This window comes from Malaclemys terrapin, chromosome 1 (genome assembly GCF_027887155.1).
Source record: "Malaclemys terrapin pileata isolate rMalTer1 chromosome 1, rMalTer1.hap1, whole genome shotgun sequence".
In the NCBI taxonomy this organism is placed as follows: Eukaryota; Metazoa; Chordata; order Testudines; family Emydidae; genus Malaclemys; species Malaclemys terrapin.
The window spans coordinates 242631520-242651963 of record NC_071505.1 but is presented as its reverse complement, the minus strand read 5'-3'; the positions used below and the strand labels follow the sequence as shown (position 1 = coordinate 242651963).

The following is a 20444-nucleotide window of genomic DNA, read 5'->3' as shown; positions in this document are numbered from 1 at the left end:
CATATACTGCCTAGAAGCGCAGGACCCACGGGGACAAGGTCAGAGCTCTGCCACAATACCTATTCTGGTTCCATTTTTCCTTCACTAGTAACATTTCATTCACAAAGTCTGACTGAGAATTCCTTTCCTGCTGTGTGAATGCAGCATACAATACATAGATTTATGGTGCATTGGTTTAGGAAGATCAGAGCAGCTGAAAATGAACACATTTGTAAGGGAAGATTATGGTTTTCATTCTTGATGTGATAAACTAAATGTTTATTTATATGGAGCAATGAAAAAATAAGACCGCTTGTGAAGAGAAAAATTTAAATTGGAATTAAAAGAAGGGTGGTGGTGGCTTGCTCCCATGGAATTCAGTAACAATGCTCTTACTTCAGTGGGACAGGATTGGGCACCAAAGCTGCATTAGGCTTAGCTCAAGTGACTTTGGTCTTTTTAAAAAATATTATGCAAAATGACTTAAGCCCCCAGTTCTCTTAGCACTACTGAGACTACTTCTAACATGCATAAAATTTACTTGTGTGAAAGTAAGAAAGGGGAACTATGCAAAAATGAGGTTAGTTAAATAGATATTAAAAAGTACAGTGACTAAAGTGAAATCCCTGCAAGCTGCGTGGACACTTTTCAAAGACACCATAATAGAGGCCCAACTAAAATGTATACGCCAAATTAAAAAACACAATAAAAGAACTAAAAAAGAGCCACCATGGCTTGGCTTAATCATGTAAAAGAAGCAGTGAGAGATAAAAAGGCATCTTTTTAAAAAGTGGAAGTCAAATCCTAGTGAGGTAAATAGAAAGGAGCATAAACACTGCCAAATTAAGTGTAAAAATGTAATAAGAAAAGCCAAAAAGGAGTAATGACAAAATGTTTTTTAAGCACATCAAAAGCAGGAAGCCTGCTAAACAACCAGTGGGGCCCCTGGGCAATCGAGATACAAAAGGAGCACTTAAAGATGATAAAGTCATTGCGGAGAAACTAAATGAATTCTTTGCTTCAGTCTTCACGGCTGAGGATGTTAGGGAGATTCCTAAACCTGAGCAGTCCTTTGTAGGTGACAAATCTGAGAAATTGTCACGGATTGAAGTGTTCCTAGAGGAGGTTTTGGAATTAATTGATAAACTTGACAGTAACAAGTCACCGGCACCAGATGGCATTCACCCAAGAGTTCTGAAAGAACTCAAATATGAAATTGTGGAACTATTAACTATGTTTGTAACCTGTCCTTTAAATCAGCTTCTGAACCCAGTGACTGGAAGATAGCTAATGTAACGCTAATATTTAAAAAGGGGTCTAAGGTGATCCCGGCAATTACAGACCAGTAAGTCTAACGTCCGTACCGGGCAAATTAGTTGAAACAATAGTAAAGAATAAAATTGTCAGACACATAGAAGAACATAAATTGTTGGGCAAAAGGGAAATCATGTCATACTAATCTATTAGAGTCCTTTGAAGGGGTCAACAAACATGTGGATAAGAGGGATCCAGTGGACATAGTGTACTTAGATTTCCAGAAAGCCTTTGACAAGGTCCCTCACCAAAGGCTCTTATGTAAATTAAGTTGTCATGGGATAAGAGGGAAGATCCTTTCATGGATTGAGAACTGGTTAAAAGACCGGGAACAAAGGGTAGGAATAAATGGTAAATTTTCAGAATGGAGAGGGGTAACTAGTGGTGTTCCCCAAGGGTCAGTCCTAGGACCAATCTTATTCATAAATGATCTGAAGAAAGGGGTAAACAGTAAGGTGGCAAAGTTTGCAGACGATACGAAACTGCTCAAGATAGTTAAGACCAAAGCAGACTGTGAAGAACTTCAAAAAGATCTCACAAAACTAAGTGATTGGGCTACAAAATCACAAATGAAATTTAATGCAGATAAATGTAAAGTTATGCACATTGGAAGACATAACCCCAACTGTACATACAACATACAATAGCTAATTTAGCTACAACTAATCAGGAAAGATATCTTGGAGTCATCGTGGATAGTTTTCTGAAGACGTCCACGCAGTGTGCAGCTGCAGTCAAAAAAGCAAACAGGATGTTAGGAAACATTCAAAAAGGGATAGAGAATAAGACAGAGAATATCTTATTGCCCTTATATAAATCCATGGTACACTGCATACAGATGTGGTGTCCTCATCTCAAAAAAGATATACTGGCATTAGAAAAGGTTCAGAGAAGGGCAACTAAAATGATTAGGGGTTTGGAACAGGTCCCATATAAGGAGAGATTAAAGAGGCTAGGACTTTTCAGCTTGGAAAAGAGGAGACTAAGGGGGGATATGATAGAGGTATATAAAATCATGAGTGATGTGGAGAAAGTGGATAAGGAAAAGTTATTTACTTGTTCCCATAATATAAGAACTAGGGGCCACCAAATGAAACTAATGGGCAGCAGGTTTAAAGCAAATAAAAGGAAGTTCTTCACACAGCGCACAGTCAACCTGTGGAACTCCTTGCCTGAGGGGGTTGTGAAGGCGAGGACTATAACAGGTTTTAAAAGAGAACTAGAAAAATTCATGGAGGTTAAGTCCATTAATGGCTATTAGCCAGGATGGGTAAGGAATGGTGTCCCTAGCCTTTGTTTGTCAGAGGGTGGAGATGGATGGCAGAAGAGAGATCACTTGATCATTACCTGTTAGGTTCACTACCTCTGGGGCACCTGGTATTGGCCACTGTCGGCAGACAGGATACTGGACTGGATGGACCTTTGGTCTGACCCAGTATGGCCATTCTTATGTTCTTATGTGTGCATAAGTATTTGAAGGACTAAGGACTTAGTAATTTACTCCATTATTGGAAAATTCCCTTTATCTACATCTTTAGTTTATATTAATTATCAATGCTAGTGGCCCTGATCCTGCAGATGGCTGAATGTAGGAAGACCTTTGTGCCCACATGAAGTTTCACTGAAGTTTATGGAGCTCTGCATTGGCTCTGGGTTCCACCTGTGTCAAGCAGCTTGTAGGATCAGACCCAGAGCTTGTTCAAAAAACAAACAAACAAAAAGACCCACCAGCAAAACAACCAACCAAAGGAACCCCTAACAGCTTCCCCTCTCACCTTCTGTAAATGCTGTGTGTGTTGTTAATTATTATTTTGTTTATTACAGTAGCACCTAGCGACCAACTGAGATGGGAGCCCCATTGTGCCTGGCATTGGGGAGACAGACAGCCCCTGCCTCAGAGAGCTCACTGTCTGACTAGACAAGGCAGATATGGGATTTGACAAACAAACAGTGGGAACATTGTGATGGCTTACAAACTCCATGTCTGTGCCATGATTATTTTTTTTGTGTGGCGTTTGTTTGTTTATCCATCCATCCATCCATCTTGTTTTTTCCCATGATGGGGTGTGGGTAGGGGCTGTTAAAAAGGGACTGATGAACCAAAGATGAACCAAAAGGCAGGGAGAGGAGACTCTGAAGTGGGGGAGTAAGAAAAGAAGGTATGGAGGGAAGGTGGCATGCGGATGAGGTAAAGTGACCATGCAGAAGTAAACAGCCAACCAACACAAGGGAAAGGCTGTCCAGAGTAAAATCTGGGGAAAGAGCCTGATGACCTCATTAGAGGTTCCTGTTGCAGCTGCTTCTGTGTTCGTTGCTGGCTGGTCTCTGGTTGGCTCCTCCCAGGAATTTCTCTTTTTTCCCAATCCCACATGGGCCCTGGTGTCGGTCTGGTTCAAGATGGGATCTGGTTGAAAGGGGTAACCCTGGCTGAGTTTTATTTCCCCATCCTCCCTCCCCTCATGGTTCAGTTGTGCTGCTGCACTTGCCTCCGTGTTTGCTTCTGGCTGGTTCCTCCCTGGAGTGGGGGATGTCCTGTACAATTCTGGCTTTGAGGGTATTTCTCCACTGCAGCTGGGAGATGTGATTCCCAGCACAAGTAGAAAGACTCATGCTAGCTCAGCTCGAGCTAGTGCCTAAAAATGGCAGTGTGGATGTTTCGACTGGCAGAGACTCGGGGTAACCACCCAAGTCCAAGCCTGCCCACCGCTTGGTCCAAGCATGGATGGCTAGCCCAAGCTGTGACCGGTGCCACGATGGCCATGTTGCTATTTTTAGGATGCTAGCTCAAGCTAAGCTAGTGCCAGCCTGTCCACCAGTGCTTGGAATCACACCTTCCTGCTGCACTGTAGACCTATCCTGTGAGGAAGGGGTAACTCTAGCTGAACTTCATTCTCCCTCTCTTCCCGCTAGTGGTGCAGCTGTACCTGCTGCAGGTGTGGCTGTTTGCTGTGGGATGTACGGTATGAGAAACACTGTACTCTTTAGCGATTTAAAAACATCTTTTTCTTAGGACCTGCAATATTTTGCAATTTTTTAAAAAAAGGGTAAACATTAGAATTTGGGGGGACTTGCATTAAAATAACACATCTATTTGCTGAAGAAGTTGCAGTTGACTCTTGCAGTTTCATAATGGCATTTCAAAGAAGGTGTTCTAAATATGTATACTTCTATAATACAACCATGGGTAGAACAAATGTGAAGTGCCTTATTTTTCTATATAATTTACTGTTGCTTTAAAATAGACATAAAAATTACTTACAGTAATATCAGTACCTGTATTATTGAACATTGATGACTATTGTTTGTATTTTCTTGTCCCAAACTCCATATTAACACCCATGGGAAGATTTGCCTTGAATAAAGAAGGCAAAGTTGGCCACCCTGGAACTGCTAAAATATAAGAAAATTCCCATTCTGATTGTTCCCTGTTGCATCACATGATTTCTGGCCAGTAATAATTTTATACCAAATATTTTGCTGTTTCTCACAAATTGTTTTAGTTGGTTTATCTGCCCAACATCTCACCTTAAATATTGTGACATTCTTGTATGTTGCCAAATAAGATGACCGGGTGTGTTTCTTTTTTTTATTCTTTGCCTTAGCTTGGCTTTGGATCTTTCCTAGGGATTATTGGAATCAACCTGGTAGAGAACAGAAGGCAAATGGTAAGCAACAAAACTTTTTTCTTTTCCTTTTAATATTAAAAGGCTTAACTGAAGAAAAAGAACGGATTTACTATCTGTAGTTACCATGACTGACTCCTGCAGTTCTTAGTCCCAGGGTCAATTGATTTAAATCACTGCTTTTAATCATGATTTTAAATCTGCATGCAGGACACCTTGATTTTAATCGTGTTTTGCTTTTGTACTTTTTTTAGTTATTTTCCTAAAGAAAACTGACAACCATTATATTTAGTTGCAAATCAACATGTTTTAGTCAGTCAAAGTTCCCCCAAGCCAATGGGGGAGGGGGCAACATTGTTAAGGCATGTCATTTTCATAGCCAATGGTACACAAGGGAGTGATGTGGCCAGGATCATATCTGACTGCCCTAACCCAATGGATTTGGTACCCATTTTGCAGCTGGGTGAACTGGAAGGGGCCTTCTTTTTGCTAAACAGGAGGATACGCTATATCTATATACATCAATTTAAGCAATTATATTGCTTGACTTAAATTTATTCAGATCTTTAATTTTCCGTATTTTACATTATGTTAGAAAATGGTGAATGATGCATTTCTTATTTATTAGATTAATTTTTTACTTGTGGTTTGTGTCAAGCTCTATTTGGATGGAAATTCAATTAAAATGCACAAATGGCATTTTAATTTTTTTAATTAAATAAACCTATCTTAAATCTTGGGCTGAGTGCTGTAGCTATCTTTAGAAATTTCACATTGGTATCTTCGTGTTTTGTCAAATCTGCTGTGAAGGTGTTCTTAAAACAAACATGTGCTGGGTCATCATTCGAGACTGCTATAACATGAAATACATGTCAGAATGCAGATAAAACAGAGCAGGAGACGTACAATTTCCCCCCAAGGAGTTCAGTCACAAATTTAATTAATGCATTATTTTTTTTAATGAGCATCATCTGCATGGAAGCATGGCTGACGCATGAAGGGACATATGAATGTTGAGCATATCTGGCACATAAATACCTTGCAATGCCGCTACAAAAGTGCCATGCAAATGCCTGTTCTCACTTTCTGGTGACATTGTAAATCAGAAGTGGGCAGCATTATTTCCTGTAAATGTAAATAAACTTGTTTCTCTTAGCAATTGGCTGAAAAGAAGTAGGACTGAGTGTACTTGTAGACTCTAAAGATTTACATTGTTTTGTGTTTGAGTGCAGTTATGTAATAAAAAAAATTGGCATTTGTAAATTGCACTTTTACGATAGAGATTGCACTACAGTACTTGTATGAGATGAATTGAAAAATACTGTTACTTTTGTTTATCATTTTTACACTGCAAATATTTGTAATCAACAATAATAATATAAAGTGAGCACTGTGCACTTTGTGTTCTCTGTTGTAATTGAAATCAATATATTTGAAGTGTTTGAGTTACTCATGTGAGTTAACTGTGATTAATCGCAGTTTAATAGCCCTAATTTTTATCTACCGTCCTTAGTCCTTTCTCAGGAAAATCTCTCATTGACTTTAATGGAAGTTTTGCTTGAGTAAAAACTACAGCATTTGTCCCCTAAATTTAGTTATTCAGTTATCTTTCTGTCAAGATTTTGGGAACTATAGAATGCATTGTAGCCTTGTATCTACTGAGCATGGAAGTCATGTTAGCAATGCCTTCTGTAAAACTGTGCAGTCTCAAAACAACAGAACAACCACTTATAGCTCTTATTATCAAGGTCATAGCAGAGTTTCTCTGGCTAGTTTAGACATGGCCTGACCATTACATTTATGTAGGGGTTTGCTGAATTAGGTCTTACAAACCTGAGTTGCTTTTACTTGTGTGAGCACTTATTTAGGTAATTGAGACTATTTGGGTGAATAAAGTTTTGCAGGATTGGGTCTCTAGATAGTGTAATAAGTTACCCTACTCAGTGCAAAAAGTGGTTGTGTGGTGGCGGAATATCACCGTTGTCCTATATGCATTTTACAGTAGAAAAATCAGAGTTAAACTTCATGAAATACTATGACTTCAGTGGACCTACATTGAATTACAACAGCTGAGGAACTGACCAATTACTTTTGTTCTTTGCTATGTATTTTACAGCAGGTTATTTTTTGAGGCTTCCTGTTTTCTTTGTCAGTAAAAACTGAATTGCTCTTTATAAACAAACAGGAAAATAATTTCAGGACATTTTTCCATTGTACGGTAGTTTTCAGAATACAATTTCAAGTATCCCCCCATATTTGAACTTTTGTTTTGCATTTTTAACAACTGTTGCCCCTGATTTCTATATCAGAGTTCAGAGCTGCTAACAGGGCTAATTCTGACTCCTCATCTAAAGGCAAAAGAATGCTTGCCAGATGAGAATAGGATTTTGTTTTCCACTGTAATCAGGATAGTTTACTAGTTGTCATCACTCTTGACAGTAGCGTTACCTCTTAGTTTTTCTTTAATTCACCTCTCAGTTTTCCATATATATATATATATTTTTTAATGCACAACAGGCAGTCAAAAAGCCGTAAAAAATGAGTTGAATGAGATGGTGTTTGAAATTCAGACTGCATGGTATGTTTGTAACATTCATGCAATAAGGACTGTGGGAAATGCATGTCATAATTGCTTAGTATCTGTGTCTGTTTGCATATCCCAACATGAAATAGTAAAAAAGCAGGCTTTTGGTGTGAAATATGCCATTGTGGAATAGAAGGAAAAAAGCCTGTTGACAGATGAAGAACTGGGTAAGAAAATAATTAGAAGTCCAATTAAACTTGTCATCCATCAGTAGATCCCATAATCTGCAAAAACATTAAACATTATCAAAGGTAAGGATGAGTCAGTAGCTTGTTTTTAAATATTACAGAAACAGCTTCTAAAACAAGAGGGATTATGTCATAGGTTGTAAGATCCAGGGCTCTAATTATTCTCTTGAGTTTAACTTAGTGTGTTCTGTTGAAAGGCTTGGGGGTAGCTGAAATGGGTTTGCAGCCATCATCAACAAAGTGAGTACAAAAGCCCAGATAAGTATAGAAATTTTACAGATGTATCCTATTACTATAATGTAAAAATGGTTTATGAATTCAATCCAGTAGGGAAGGCAAATGATTTATCAGTGGCTCTAAGTTTAATTGAACTTAGTTTGAAATAGACCTTCAGTGTAATTTGAGACTAACCCAATGCAGAACTGAAAATGATATAGCCCTGTCTAAAGACTTGATTCATCTTTGTTGTTTCAAATAATCTTAACATGAAAAATCAGTGTAGATTCAGCCACAGCAGAGAAATTTTTTTTATTAACTTACTTTTCTTGGTAAACCTGTTTTTTTCCCCTACAAGTTGCATTTATTTTCAGTCTACAGCTGCAAGTGCAAATTTTTCATTGCTGTTAATTATAACTTTCTTATGATTGACATTTATAATGTTACTCCTGGGGGAGTTCTGTGCTAAAAATTAAAAATTCTGCACCAAAAAATTTTAAAATTCTGTGCACAATATTTTAAAATTCTGCAAAATCTGCATATTTTATTTGTCAAAATAACACTATAAAATCACATCAGTTTCAATTATTTTGATAATTTATTTCAAAATACCTGTCAGTCAGTATGTCTGTAACAATACAGACACACAGAAAATTCCCCCAGGAGTAGAAAGTTAAAGAAACCCCTATGATAACACAGTTCCTGTTTCTCTGTCCCCGCCCCTCCCCTCCCCTCCAGAGGCCAGCTGTGGGGCACCCCCCACCAGCCCAGACACTCATGCCCCCTTCCCCCCTCAGAGCCAAGGAATTCAGAGGGAGAAACAGCCTGATGCTCGAACCTGGGCTTGCATGGAGTTTCCTGCACACCACCTCCTTCCTTCAGGGCTTGCTGGGAACCGCAGCTGCTGGGAACCCTCCAGCTCCCTCCCCCTCCCCCGGCAGTGTCTTCTATGTGGAAGCTGGGATCTGCCAGGTCCAGCAGCCCCTAGTGGCTGCCAGCAGCTCTGCAGTCCATTTCTGGGGGGGGGGGGGGGCGGGGAGGGAAGGAAATGCTGTGCACACAACATTAATTTCTGCACAAATTCTGCATTGCGCAGTGGCACAGAATTCCCCCAGGAGTAGTAGTGTATGTGGATGTATGCTATGGTTAGGTAGAGTTAGTTCAGAAGAAATCCAGTGCTGATTGAACATGAAAGAAGGTGAAAGTTCTGTCTGCTAGAATGGCCAACAGTTTGCTTGTGCTTAAAGTATAACATCGATGATCACCATAGAGAGAGTAAAGTGATCAGATGCTCCACTATTTCAAACACTTACCAGACATAGGGAAGAATTTTAAACCTGATTCTGTGAGATACTGAGTACCCTCAATTCCCATTGACTTCAATAGACTGACTTTGGTATATCCCGAATTCAGAGGGAATTGGGAGTGCTTAGTGCTTGCAGGATCAGGCTTGTTATCTCACTGCTAAATAATTTAACATTAGTTCTCTACTGCTGTTAATCTGCTCCCCTCTCTATGTTGTGCTGAATTTCCATCAACAAAACAAAATAAAAAATTTGCTATCAGCCAGTCAGGGGATGATCTCCCACTGGAAGAGGTAATTTGGAATGCTTGGAACAGGACAACAAGAAAATGACTGAAGGAAAAAACGGTGTCTCCGTCCCCCTCAAAAAAAAAAAAAAGTGTACAGCTGGTGACACTGATAACAGAACAGTATACAATTAAAAAAGAAGAGCAGTAAAACTCTGTTATCATCAGAGTGGCTACTTATTACAATTTGGTGCCTGGAAAATACAATCACTCTAAAATCTAGATTTGATTGTAGGACATGAAGCAACCTTGCTTGCTGTCTTCTCACCTTAGAGTACAGAGTATTTGCAATTAGAAAATGAGATGCTGAAATTAAATACGGGGATCTGAGAGGTTGAGAATAAGCGAGGGTATCTATGACAGCAGAGTATGAGATTTGAATGTAGAGTCAGACTGACACACAGGGATGAAAGTGGATGCATTTTTCAGCAGCACTACCATTTTATTTCAGGAAGGGAAATTAGTAGCTCTATGAAAAGTCTCTCATAGGCTTTGTCTAAAGTAGGACTTAAAGATGTGTTGTTAGACTGCGTTAGTGAACACTTAACACTTTCTAAAAGTATAGCATAGACAAGGCAGCATACACTTTAACATGTGATAAACTGGTTGGGTTAAAGCATGGGCTGTCCTTTAGCTAATCCTAGTGTTAGCTAACATGTACTAACCACACACCTTTTAAAAGCTATCCTGGAGAAAGCTGTATTATTTAGGTGGCTGAAAATAAAATGTCTGCAGAGGTGGTGCCTACCAATGGTGGTGACAAAGGAGGGGAGAGTAGTGACTAGCAGATTTACAGGTACCTTTAATGTCACAATCCCACCAGCCAACAATAGCTAGCAGTAGGGTACCAGTGTGGGAAGGGGTTCAGTTACCACCGAAGCCACAAGCTTGCTGTTCAGTAGTGAGAATACAACAGAGCAGCAGCAGAGGGACTAGGCGTAGACAAGTGTGAGAGAGGAAAGGACAGAGCCACACTGATCATTCCCAGGCTAGGTTGAGCTACCAGATTGTTACTGATAATGTTGTAATTTGTGTTGTAGTATAGAGAGCTGCCTACAGCAGTTCTGAGGTTGGTGTTTAGCTGTTGTTATATCATGTTGTATGTTTCTTTAAAGAGAGACCCTGTCAGTGTTCAGAAATTGGTTTCTCACATATGTAGTGTTTTTAAATTTCAGGTTTTCCCAGTAAATCTTGGGGATCTGCAAAAATAATCTCAAAGATTTTTCCATTCTTCAGATTTATCAAAAGATAGTTATATAGGGCACCAACAAATAGCTGTTTTTTAGATCTCTGTCATGTGGGTTAAATTTCAAATAAAATGTTGAAAAAGCAACTATTACAGAGTTTGGAGAAATGGAGCAATGATAACATTTATTTGGCTCTGTGTTTGGTTGTTTAGAGTCACATGCTAGTACTAATGGTCCGGTGCAGTGCTTATGAAGTACTGTGGTGCATTTTGTGGCAGTACTTCAACAGCAACTCCAGTTTTGCTATTAGGTACTGCACATTTCTTTCTGAAGCTGTTGCTGTTCCAATGCAGTTACATGTGGAAAGAGTATTCAGAGCCAAACCTCTTTCAATTTCTGACACTGATTACATTTTATAAATAGTTTACAACCATCAGAAGCTGTGTGTTTGATATTTATTGTAAAGGCGGCAGTTATTAAACTTCCCACAAGAGATAGATCCTGAGACTAATGCCTGTCAGGATCAGTGCCGTGAATTGCACTTTGTCTGCTGTTCAGATGCAAATAGAACATCCTAGAGGAAAGGGATTTGAGTGGGAGTTTTGGATAAAGGTTTAAGTTGCTGATAGAAACCTTATCATATATAGGGTTGCCAACTTTCTAGTCGCACAAAACCGAACACCCAAGGCCCCAACCCCTGCTCACTACATTCCCCCTCTCTTGGTGGCTTGCTCTCCTCCACCCTCACTCACTTTCACTGGACTGAGGCAGGGGGTTGGAGTGCAAGAGGGGGTGAGGGCTCTAACTGGGGGTGCAGGCTCCAGGTGGGGCCAGAAAGAGGGGTTCAGGGTGCGGTAGGGGGCTCTGGGCTAGGGCAGGGATTTGGGGTGTGGGAAGGGGTGAGGGCTCTGGCTGGAGATGCTGGCTCTGGGGTGGGGCTGGGGATGAGGGGTTTGGGGTGCAGAAGGGGACTCTAGGCTGGGGGATGGGGCCAAGGGATTTGGAGTGCAGGAAGGGGCTGCGGGTTGAGGTGGGGGTTGGGATGTGGGAGGGGGTGAGGGCTCTGGGTAGGACTGGGGATGAGGGGTTCAAGGTGTGGAAGAGGCCTCCGGGTTGGGGCACATGGGAAGTGAGGGCTCTGGGATGGGGATGCAGGCTCTGAGGTGGGGCTGGGGAAGAGAGGTTTGGGGTGCAGGAGGGGGCTCCAGGTTTTGGGGGGGCTCAGGGCTGGGGCAGGCAGTTGGGAGTTGGGGCGGGGGCTGACCTTGGGTGGCTCCTGGTCAGTGGCGCAGTGAGGGGGCTAAGGCAGGCTGCCTGCCTGTACTGGCACCATGCTGTGCGTGCCCCAGAAGCAGCCAGCAGGTCCAGGTCCTAGGCGGGGAGGCCAGGAGGAAACCAGCCAATGGGAGTTCGGAGCCAGTGCTCAGGGCGGGGTCAGCATGTGGAGCCCCATGGCCCCCCAGCTTAGGAGCTGAACCTACTGGCCGCTTCTGGGGCACACCGCAGTGCCAGACAGGACAGCCTGCTTTAGCGCTGCAGAACCACCGGCCGGACTTTTAACGGCCCAGTTGGCGGTGCTGACTGGAGCCTCTAGGGTCCCTTCTCGACCCGCTGTTCCGGTCGAAAACCGGACACCTGGTCACCCTAATCATATATTAGACTAATGAAAGCATCTTATTTGCATGAAGATAAATTGGTTTAACTTTCTTTGTATTCCTGAGGATAGGTCTCTGCCACTCTTACATGAATAAATAAAGAGTCTTGTTTCATATTGCAAGGGGAAAAAACAGATCATGTGACAATAATCATTGTCATTACCATGGTATTATTTCCATTCTTGAACTCACACTTCTTATGAAGTGAACAGCACTCCTGTGTGTGTTTTGGTTTTTTGCCACTGCCAATCCATACTTCATATTAGAACCCAGGAAAGAAAGAAAAACAATTAATGCTAATGTAAAAAATATCAATACGAATGGAACAAAATATGTGACTAGTAACCATTCTTGTATTGTTTAGCTCCCTTTTTAAAAATGAAAACCCAGCAATCCATTATCCATGGTTTGTTGGCACCATATATATGAGTTAGAGATTGTAATATAAATTAATTGCATAAGCTGGAAACAAATAAGGAGACAACCTGTTTAAGGATGCTGATAGTGTCTGAGCTCAAATATGGCTTTTTTAAATTTGTGAGATATACCCTAAAAATGATGCGATAAACCAGTGAAGGGCATAATACCTAAGCAACTTATTCCCTGGAAGCACCTTCCTTGTTGACTTCTTGGTCCCTATTAATTTTCCCCAGTGTAGGGTTATAAGCACTTTTTTCCCCAGAGCAGGGCCGTAACCATGGCAGAGCGAGCGGGGCAGCTGCCAAGGGAGCAAAGCTGCAGGGGTGGAAAAATGAGATGGCAGGGCTCAGGCCAGTGGTGATGCCAGGCTGCCTGGGGTCGCCGCTTACCTGCTGTCCTGTTTTCAGTTTAGGGAAATATGTTCACCCTCTGACAAAAAACGAACCAAAACATTAGGGGGTGCAAATATGCTCGCCTTGGGCCTAAAATGCCTAGTGGTGGTGCTTTCCCAGAGTGGCTTTAAATGCTACAGAACCAAGTAGCTATTGCCCTAATGTGGCCTTTCTGCAACTGTTTGCTGATGGTTGCATCTTTCCATCTTCCAGTTGTTAAGTGTCTGTTAGGTTTCCCCTTTCATACTGCTGAGGAGATGGCACATCCTTGCTGATAGCTTTGCATATTTTTGAATTTAGATTCTTGTTACTGGGTCAGCAGATGTTTGGACTGTCATATGTTTGCAGCACTGGAAGACGTGGGGTGGAATCCTTTGCACTGGTTGCCTCTCTTGGCAGGATGAGGATGAGTCAGCTTTCTGACTTCACTTCTGTACTTGTTTGGTCTGAGGGTGGTTTGTTGATATAGGGGCCTAGAGATTTGCCTAGCAGGAAACAGGAATGTTCTGGGTCAAAGGAAGGTATAGGGGTAAGTAGAGGGGAAAAAATTAAATCTTTTGGTGAAGGCTCAATTAAGTCCTGGTACCTTTCCCACCTTCCTTTGCTACCATGCACCAGGATAATCGTCTCCTTCTGAGTATGCATTGCGACAAGAAAAAGGCCAATCTGGCAGTTATCAGTGGTGGAAAGGTGCTGAGGTGGAAAGAGGGATAGCCAATAAAAAAAGAACCTTCCACAATAAAGGCAAGTGAAATTTTATATTTTATTGCTGCCATCAGTGTGAAATACTGTACAGACAGTAATAAACTCAAGGTAAATGAAAGTCTGTGTTATTAACTTTCTTTCAATCAGCTAAAATGTTGAGAGAGATTTTGTTTTTACACAGTACTCCTATATTTCAAGACTTTAGCATTGACTAGAATATTTCTGGGTTGATACACAATTTTTTTGATATTTAAACTTTAAGGTGCAGATATTTCAAGTAATTTTATCGGTGTATAACATCTGAGAATATTAAAGTCATACTTAATGGATATTTCAGAATTTCAGGATCCCCATTCTGTTCTGCTTGATAAACAATATTATTAAACGTGCATCTTGTCTGAATGTTGGGATTGGATTGGTAATGTCTCTTATTTTGGACTCAGAGTAGCTATATTCCTCTTACCTTCATAGAGAACAAAATTATGTTTAATATTTTATGATGTGTGATCTAATGGCAAGAGCATAGATCAGGATCTAGGAGAATTGATTTCTGCTCACAGCTCTGTCATTGAGGACACTCTATGTCCTTGGGCAAGTCAACGGTCCACTTCGTGGCTGTTCTCCATTTGTCAGAGGGATGCTATGAGGCTTGCTTAATTAATGTTTGTAAAGTGTTTTGAGATCTTGGAAGTTCATGGACTCAAAGGCATAAGTAAATGCTTACACTCGCCTTCTGTCATTCATATTGTGAATCTGCTCTTCTCTGTTCTCTACATATTTTCCTGTGGATCAAAGTTTAGATTGTATGTCAGACATGTGAGCCTGATCTATATGTAAACATTTTACTGGCATACCTATGTCAGTTAGGGGAGTGATTTATTTATTTATTATTTATTTTATTTTATTCTGATATAGCTATGCCAGCAAAGGCTCTAGCACAGATAAAGTTATACCAGCTCAAAAGTACTTTTGTCGATATGGCTTATTTTGCTTGCCAAATTGGAATAAGCTATACCTTCAGAAGCATTTTTTTGCGAGTATAACTGTGTCTACACTAGGAGGGTTGAACCAGTTATAGATTTACTGGGGAAAAGCTTTTAAGTGTAGGTAAGGCCCTAGTGACCCTTACATTCCACCATCATGGCCATTCTCTTGCTTCCTCTGTCTGCCATCTTATGTACAGTACATAGGTCTCTAAGAGCAGATTATTTCTCTCAAAGCTGTTGTTTCAGTCTATCTGTCTGCAGATCCAGAGACTGTATTTGCCATGGGAATTTTCAGCACTCCTGAAAATTTAAATACAGCTCCACCAGGGTAGCAATGGTACAAGTGTAACCCTTCTGCCAGTTGAAGTGGGCAGCAAGAATGGCTAGGTTCAATATCTAGGGGTGCCTTTTCAACAATATAACACAGAACTGGCTCAGCTCCCCCCTCCCCCCAAGTAACCTGGAAAAATTACACGCTACCTTGTGGGCGCCTCTAAGAGGCAATACTTCTCCTCTCGCAAGCACAGAATCCAAGGTGGAAAGAGTTTTTTCTTTAATAAAAGTAACTTAGCATTAATCAGGGAAAACCGCACAAGCAGGATTCATAAACATAAAAGCAAGGAGCAAAACACCCACCCCTGAGTACACTGGGCCGTGTCTTTTGCCTCAGGTTCTTGAATCCAACACCAAAGTTCTTGTAATGTGCTTCCTCCCCCACCCCACCCCGCCCATAACACCCCACTCACAGTTGTTGTCCCTGGTCAGTAAAGACCCAGAGTTCAGAGGTGCATCTGCATGAATTCTCCATCTATCATGGCAGTGGGGGAAGGGATAAAAGACACCTTGCTCGCTCTGCCATCCAGCCACCTGCTCGCCACTCCCACCAGTCATCTTCTGCTGCCACCTGCCTCTCTGCTGGGACCTCTGTAGGTCAGCCCCTTAGTGATTGTCAGCTTTTAGTGATTTTTAGCTCTCATCAGGCTGGGCAGAAACACTGTCCTACCATAAGTGATTTCAGCACTTAAAATAACAAAAGGCTCCTAATGAAGCCTATTTAGCTCTGAACAGTGGGGAGGAACAGGTTAAACCAGACTGGGGACCCTTAGGGAGTGTCCACACCTCCTGGCTGGTACACTTGTCCCCACCTCTCTCTGCTTTCATGGGGTCTGGCATTTGAGTCCCTGGCTTAATGACGTCTTTTCAGCTGAGGGTGACCACCTCATTTGGGACAGGTTAAGCACAGTTCTGCTCCCCTTTACTCATACAGTAAAGACAACAACACTGATAACAGCATTTCACTACCCCTGCATTCAGTACTAAAGTTGATTGAAACCCAACACCAGCCAAAGTTGATCACTTGGAGCTACACAACTCCTGTCTGCTAGATACCTATATAGAGTAGGTGTGTTCATGTAAATGAAGTGTACTCCTGAAGTCTTTCCCCTCCCCAGCTAGCTGTCAGGGGAGAGTTCATTCAGAACTTGTTTACACAAGCACTAGGGCAGTCCAGGCATAGATATTTTCACTACTGCTTTTTACTGGCCAGCACCTGTTCTACAGTCATATTTTCACTATTACTACCAACAGGTACCAGGTCAACATGGGAAGTGCTGAAAATTTAGTGCAGAGAAGGCCAGTAAGACTGCAGTGCACTGTTTTGCATTTTGAAGGCTTCTTTTGCAACCACAAGAGCTTTAATTTTCTTTTGTAAATGAATATTTAAATTTATGTAGAAATTAGGGGTTAAAAGAGAAGGACATCATCACTTAGCTCCTTCATACCAGTTCAGTTTAACCCCTGAGGATTAGCACTAGTCTTTGGAGCTAAAGTCTAAGACAATTGCAATGCAGTGTAAATCCTTATATCCTTAATTGAGTAGATGAGCTACAGAGTATGGTCCCTGAAAAGTGAAGTTCTGTGCTTTTAGAAATAACAGGACTAATTGTGTATAAGGATTTTTTTTCACAATGTTTTCTTATGCTGTTTATGGAATGACAGCAGTGGGTACTTTACTGTCCCAGGATTGAAAACAGAAGTAAACTTTATAACCTGTGAAATGTGTTTGTGGAACAGTAAAGAAATTGATTACTGTGCCCAGCAAATGCAAGTTAGAGGATAAACACAGCACTAGAAATTAATCCGCGTGTTTGTGTGGGTGGCGTGCATTTAGCATTTACACTAACAGATGTGTGTATTTTGAGACATCAGTGGAGTCAGTCTGAGAGACAGTTTTGCAGGTTAACAGATCCATTATAGGTTTTTCTGCTGTTAAAACAATATTGGATGTAATAATTTCGATCAGTTTAAAATTTCACTTTTCTTTACCAGGAAATGCAAAACCTTTACGACATCCAACATGCCACTTATTTCATTTGTATTGTTCTCTTTTATTGCTCTGAATAGAAACTCTAGTTAAAGCAATAAAATGCACTTTTCACATTTTAATCAATAAAGGAGCATCTGTGAATGGAAGTTCCTGGCTGGTCTCTGTAATGCCATAGCTGTTGATCTGCAGACCTAAATACATTTTTTTTTTAAATTTTTATAGTCTTTCCTTTACTACTGTAGTTACTTTTTGCTTCTTGTTTATATTTCTGGTACCCTCCCATCCTATAATCATTCTTAAACAAGTGTGTTTTGTTGATGGTCACCAAGGGAGTTTTAGCAGTTCTAAGTGCCCAGTAGGCTGCTGCTTGCTAATACTGGCTCCTGAATCCTAAATGTTTCTCCAGTCCAGAAAGTCACTTGGTCTTCTTTCGTTTCACAGCATGATGCTCTTATTTTCCTCTCCACATACTTTAATAAATAAATAAAATGCCTGGTTTAATCACAAAAGTCAAACAGTATTAGGGAGAAAAAGATTATGTAACTTTCTTTAATATGAGTACTGAGGCAGGACTGCTTTTAATTCTAGATAATGTTGACATTTATTTCTGTTTAATTTATTTTTATTCTTAAAGTGTATTTACTATATAACCAAAATATTTTAATACAAAAATGAAGCATAAAATAGAATAGTGAACAGTATAGCATAAACTCATTCTGGGTGTGATATTCCACACAATGTTGAGACACTCTGGAGAGGCTCTGACAGTAGCAAACAGGGCTATTATAGGTATTGCAATCTGAGACCCAAGATTGGGTTTATTAATGAATTACAGTATATTGAAGGGACAAATAACAAAAGAAAAGAAGAATTGAATAGTTGCTGGCTTGGCAACTATAGAAATCTTCTCAGAAAGGTTTAGCAAAGAAATAGGATGGTATAGTAGCTACTGCAACAGTCTTGCTTTAGCAGTATGTTTCTCTATTCAGAGATTTGCAAACCATCTTTTGGTCTATCTCTGGTGGGGCCCATCCCTATGACATCTAGGGTATAGAACACAACACTTTTTCCAATGAGTGTTTTAAACAATTCTCACTTCCAGCAGATGAAGCTATATGAGTTTGTGTATTCCTTTGTTTGCCCTAGAATGAAGGCAATCCTAGCCCAATAGTCAGAAAGACATATCTACAAGGAGAATTTCCTTAGTCTTTTTATGAGCAAATTGTTGAGCATCTCCATCAGATATAAGTAAAATCACCTCTGCCTCTATGCTTGAGGGACAAGCAGAATTCTGCAGAGAAGGCAGAAGTGTTCAATAAATATTTCTGTTCTGTATTTGGGAAAAACAGATTATGATGATGTAAGGATACACAAAAGGGAGTGCTATGATCATACATTGATAACTGACGTTTTCACAGTGGTTGAACTTTTTGGACACCCTCCTCACACATGCACATTGTGTTCCCCACAGGTTCTAATTTCTAGACATTCCTTACCCTTGCTGTCTGGTGGTGTTGTGGTATCGAGGCAGACGTTTTAGTTTGAGCCTTCTTTCATACAAACCTCTGAGTTTCTCTCTGCTCTGCATTACAGCTGTGACAGATAATTGTATGCTTTAAAGGATTCTAAAACATTTATTGCCTAAATGTAATATGGTGTAAAGGACTACAAATATGAGGTTGTGGGGGAAAAAAGTTGCAGTTTGTTGTTTTACTCTGTGTTTGGCCAGTCTTTGAACACTATGTAATATAAAGGAGCAGAAAAGCTTAATGTTAACAGTGGAATTGGTCCCGTGCTAGGTGGAAATGGTAGAATTATCAACAATAATGTAGAAAAGGCAGAAGTGTTCAATAAATATTGCTGTTCTGCCTTTGGGAAAAAAACAAATGATCATATTCGATGATGATGATACAACTCTTTCCATTCCACTAGTATCTCTGGAGGATGTTAAACAGCAGTGACAGAAGTTAGACATTTTAAAATAATCAGGTCCAGATAACTTGCATCCAGGAGTTTTAAGAGCTGTTGATTAATGTCGATTTTCAGTAAGTCTTGGAGCACTGGGGAAGTTCCAGAAGATTGGAAGAAAGCTAACATTGTGCCAATGTTTAAATAGGGTAAATGGAGTGACCCAGGTAATTATAGGCCTGTCTAGTCTGACATTGATCCCAGCCAAGATTATGGAGCAGTTGATACAGGACTTGATTAATAAAGAATTAAAGGGGGAGGAGTAATATAACTAGTGTCAATCAACATGGTTTTATGGAAAACAGATCCTGTCAAACTAATCTGTTTTTTTTTTTTTTTTTTTTTAAAGAAAGCACAAGTTTGGTTCATAAAGATAATAGTGCTAATGTAATATACCTAAACTTCTGTAAAGTGTTTGACTTTGTACTGCACAACATTTTGATTAAAAAAAAAAAAACTAGAACAATATACAGTTAACAAGACATACATTAAATGGGTTAAAAGCTGACTAACTGATAGGTCTCAAAATTAAGTTGTAAATGCGGAATCTTCATTGAGCAAGTTTTTAGTGAGGTACCACAGAGATTGGTTCTTGGCCCTACACTACTTTAATGTTTTTATCAATGATCTGGAAGAAACCATAAATCATCACTCACAGGGTATGTCTACACTACGGGATTAATCCGAATTTAGATAATTCGGATTTGAAAAACAGGTTGTATAAAGTCGAAATGGATGCGGCCACACTAAGCACATTACTTCGGTGGTATGCGTCCAAGTACCGGGGCTAGCGTCGATTTCTGCACCGTTGCACTGTGGGTAGCAATTCCATAGCTATCCCATAGTTCCCGCAGTCTCCCGCGCCCATTGGGATTGTGGGTTAAGATCCCAGTGCCTGATGGGACAAAAAACATCGTCGCAGGTGGTTCTGGGTACAGCCTCACCTCCTCCCTCCCTCCCTCCCTGCATGAAAGCAACGGACGGCAGACAACCATTTTCGCGCCTTTTTTCCTGGGTGGGTGAACACTGCAGACTCCATACCATGGCAAGCATGGAGCCCGCTGAGCTCAAGACAGCAGTCATGAATATTGTAAACACCTCGCGCGTTCTCGTGGAGTTTATGCTCAGCCAGGACCAGAGAAACGAGGCGAGGAGGCAGCGGCGGCGGCAGCATGATGAGGACATGGACACAGACACGGATACAGAATTCAGTGAAACCACAGGCCCCGGTGCTTTGGAGATCACGTTGTTAATGGGGCAGATTCTATCCATGGAACGCCGATTCTGGGCAAGGGAAACAAGCACAGACTG

At 40.7% G+C, this 20444-nt stretch overlaps 1 protein-coding gene across 2 annotated transcripts in view; it reads left to right on the top strand.

Moving 5' to 3' along the window:
* Window positions 1–20444, top strand: part of TMEM255B (transmembrane protein 255B) — a 125579-nt gene that overhangs the window by 12029 nt on the left and 93106 nt on the right. For both annotated transcript variants that reach the window (XM_054010955.1, XM_054010945.1), the window contains exon 3: window positions 4896–4958. In XM_054010955.1, coding sequence (XP_053866930.1) covers window positions 4896–4958 — 63 coding nt within the window. The remainder of the gene's footprint in view (window positions 1–4895; window positions 4959–20444) is intronic.